The 1,683-nt window shown below is 64.6% G+C and overlaps 1 protein-coding gene across 1 annotated transcript in view; it reads right to left on the bottom strand.

The window, feature by feature from the left end:
- Nucleotides 1–1,315: 1,315 nt before the first annotated feature.
- The window catches only part of PEBP4 (phosphatidylethanolamine-binding protein 4), a 113,430-nt gene continuing 113,062 nt past the window's right edge, over nt 1,316–1,683 (bottom strand). The window contains exon 5 of the mRNA XM_009884143.1: nt 1,316–1,407. Coding sequence (XP_009882445.1) covers nt 1,316–1,407 — 92 coding nt within the window. The remainder of the gene's footprint in view (nt 1,408–1,683) is intronic.

Consider the following 1,683-nt stretch of genomic DNA (forward strand, 5'->3'; position numbering starts at 1 on the left):
CCGGCAGAGCTTTGCAGGAACCATGCGATGCGCTTTCGGGCGGTGATTCAGCCCCTGCAAGGTAAACAGCCGTTTCCTGCTGGAGGGAAAGTCCCGGCCACGTTTAATCCCCCCCCCCATCCTCCCCGGTATGGAGCGAAAGCCGCTCTCGCTGCCGGGGAAGGCGACCAGCCGGGCGCAGGGATGGCGAAGGAGATGGCACAGACCCGTTTTCCCTCTTGCATGGGGAACAGGTTGCTCTGGGACAGACCCAGGGCTGGATGCAGGGGTGAGATGCGGCAACAGGAGCATCGCCATCCCCTCTGAACGATGCTAGAGCTCCCTGCGCAGCCGTCAGCAACTCCTTCCTTCGTGCCTCAGTTTCCCCTGCCCGCAAAATGCCCTCCCGGGGTCGTGCTCCCCACGGTTTCCTCAAAAGGCTCCTGGATGCCGCCCAGGCCACCGGCAGGACAAAATCGACTTTGTCACAGCGGAGCCACCAAGGACAGGCTGCAAGGATGACTTGCAGGCAGGTGAATCCAAGCCTCAGAGAAAACCAAGTCTTAGATGAAAGCCTAATTAAAGAGCTAATTAAAGGGGAGGTCCAGCTCAAGTGGCCAGTAGGCAGAGCTCTTCTGATTTATGGCTTTAATTTCGGTTTTGCTTTCCAAGAGAAGCGGGCTGAGGCAGCCAGCGAGGGCAAAGGCAGGGCAGGGAGGGAGTCAGGCCGGGGCAGTGCCCGGTTCCCACGCCGCGCGGTGCTGCCGAGGGACCCCCTGGTCAGCCGCCACGGTCCCGCTCCCGCCCCGGAGCCCCCCCGGGGGACATCGGGCCATGGCCAGCATCACCTGCATGAAGGTCTTGCCGGCGATCCCCTTGCCCAGCTGCAGGGGTATCCGCTCCATCCCATGCAGCTGCGCGGACCCCAGAGTGACCGGATTCGCCCGGTGCTGGCCCAGCATCACCCCGCGCTCGCTGCCGGCAAGGAGCCCATGCCACCCCGTGCGCTCCATCCGTGTTTTATTCCGAAAGCTGCAAGCATTAAAGCTCAAGACGCCCCGATGCGCCGGCGAGACATGCTGGGGGTCAGGCTAAAATTGGGGTGAGGGGAGGGGAAGAGGGTGATGCCATCCTTCCCGGGACACCCAGGGTGAGCCGGGACACGGCTCGGGATGTTACCCTCGGAGGGGAAGAGAAACCCCTGGGGGGTTTTGGAAGTGGAGCTGGGCTGGGAGAAGGTGGGTGCATCCTGGGGGGGGCCTCCTCTCGGTCTGGGCGGAGGCGGATTTGCGGTGCGGGACTGCAGCTGCGCGGGGGAAGGACGCGATGGCCGCCGCTAATCCTCGTAATATTTGGTGAGGAACTGGGTTGAGGCCACGGGGGAGCCCAGCCGAAACTGCTCCACAAAGCTCTCCATCGCCCAGGCACCTGCGGAGAGGGGGAGAGGGGGGGTGAGCTGGACTGGGAGGCATCCAGAGAGGAGGGGGGGGATGCTCCGGGGCTGGATCCAGGCTGGGGCTGCAAGCTGCATGCCATGCACCGACTGCTGCTCTGCCCGAGGCGCTGCAGACCACATCCTGCAAACAGCGGCAGGCGGGGAGGCACCGGGCTCTGCCCTGCGGGGCCGGAGGGCAGGGAGCAGTGGGGCGCCCAGCCCCGAGCATCCCCAGGGTGGGGGGTAAATGGCGTTGGCTCCTCTCCTGC

This window comes from Charadrius vociferus, unplaced genomic scaffold, assembly GCF_000708025.1.
Source record: "Charadrius vociferus isolate BGI_N301 unplaced genomic scaffold, ASM70802v2 scaffold384, whole genome shotgun sequence".
Taxonomy (NCBI): domain Eukaryota; kingdom Metazoa; phylum Chordata; class Aves; order Charadriiformes; family Charadriidae; genus Charadrius; species Charadrius vociferus.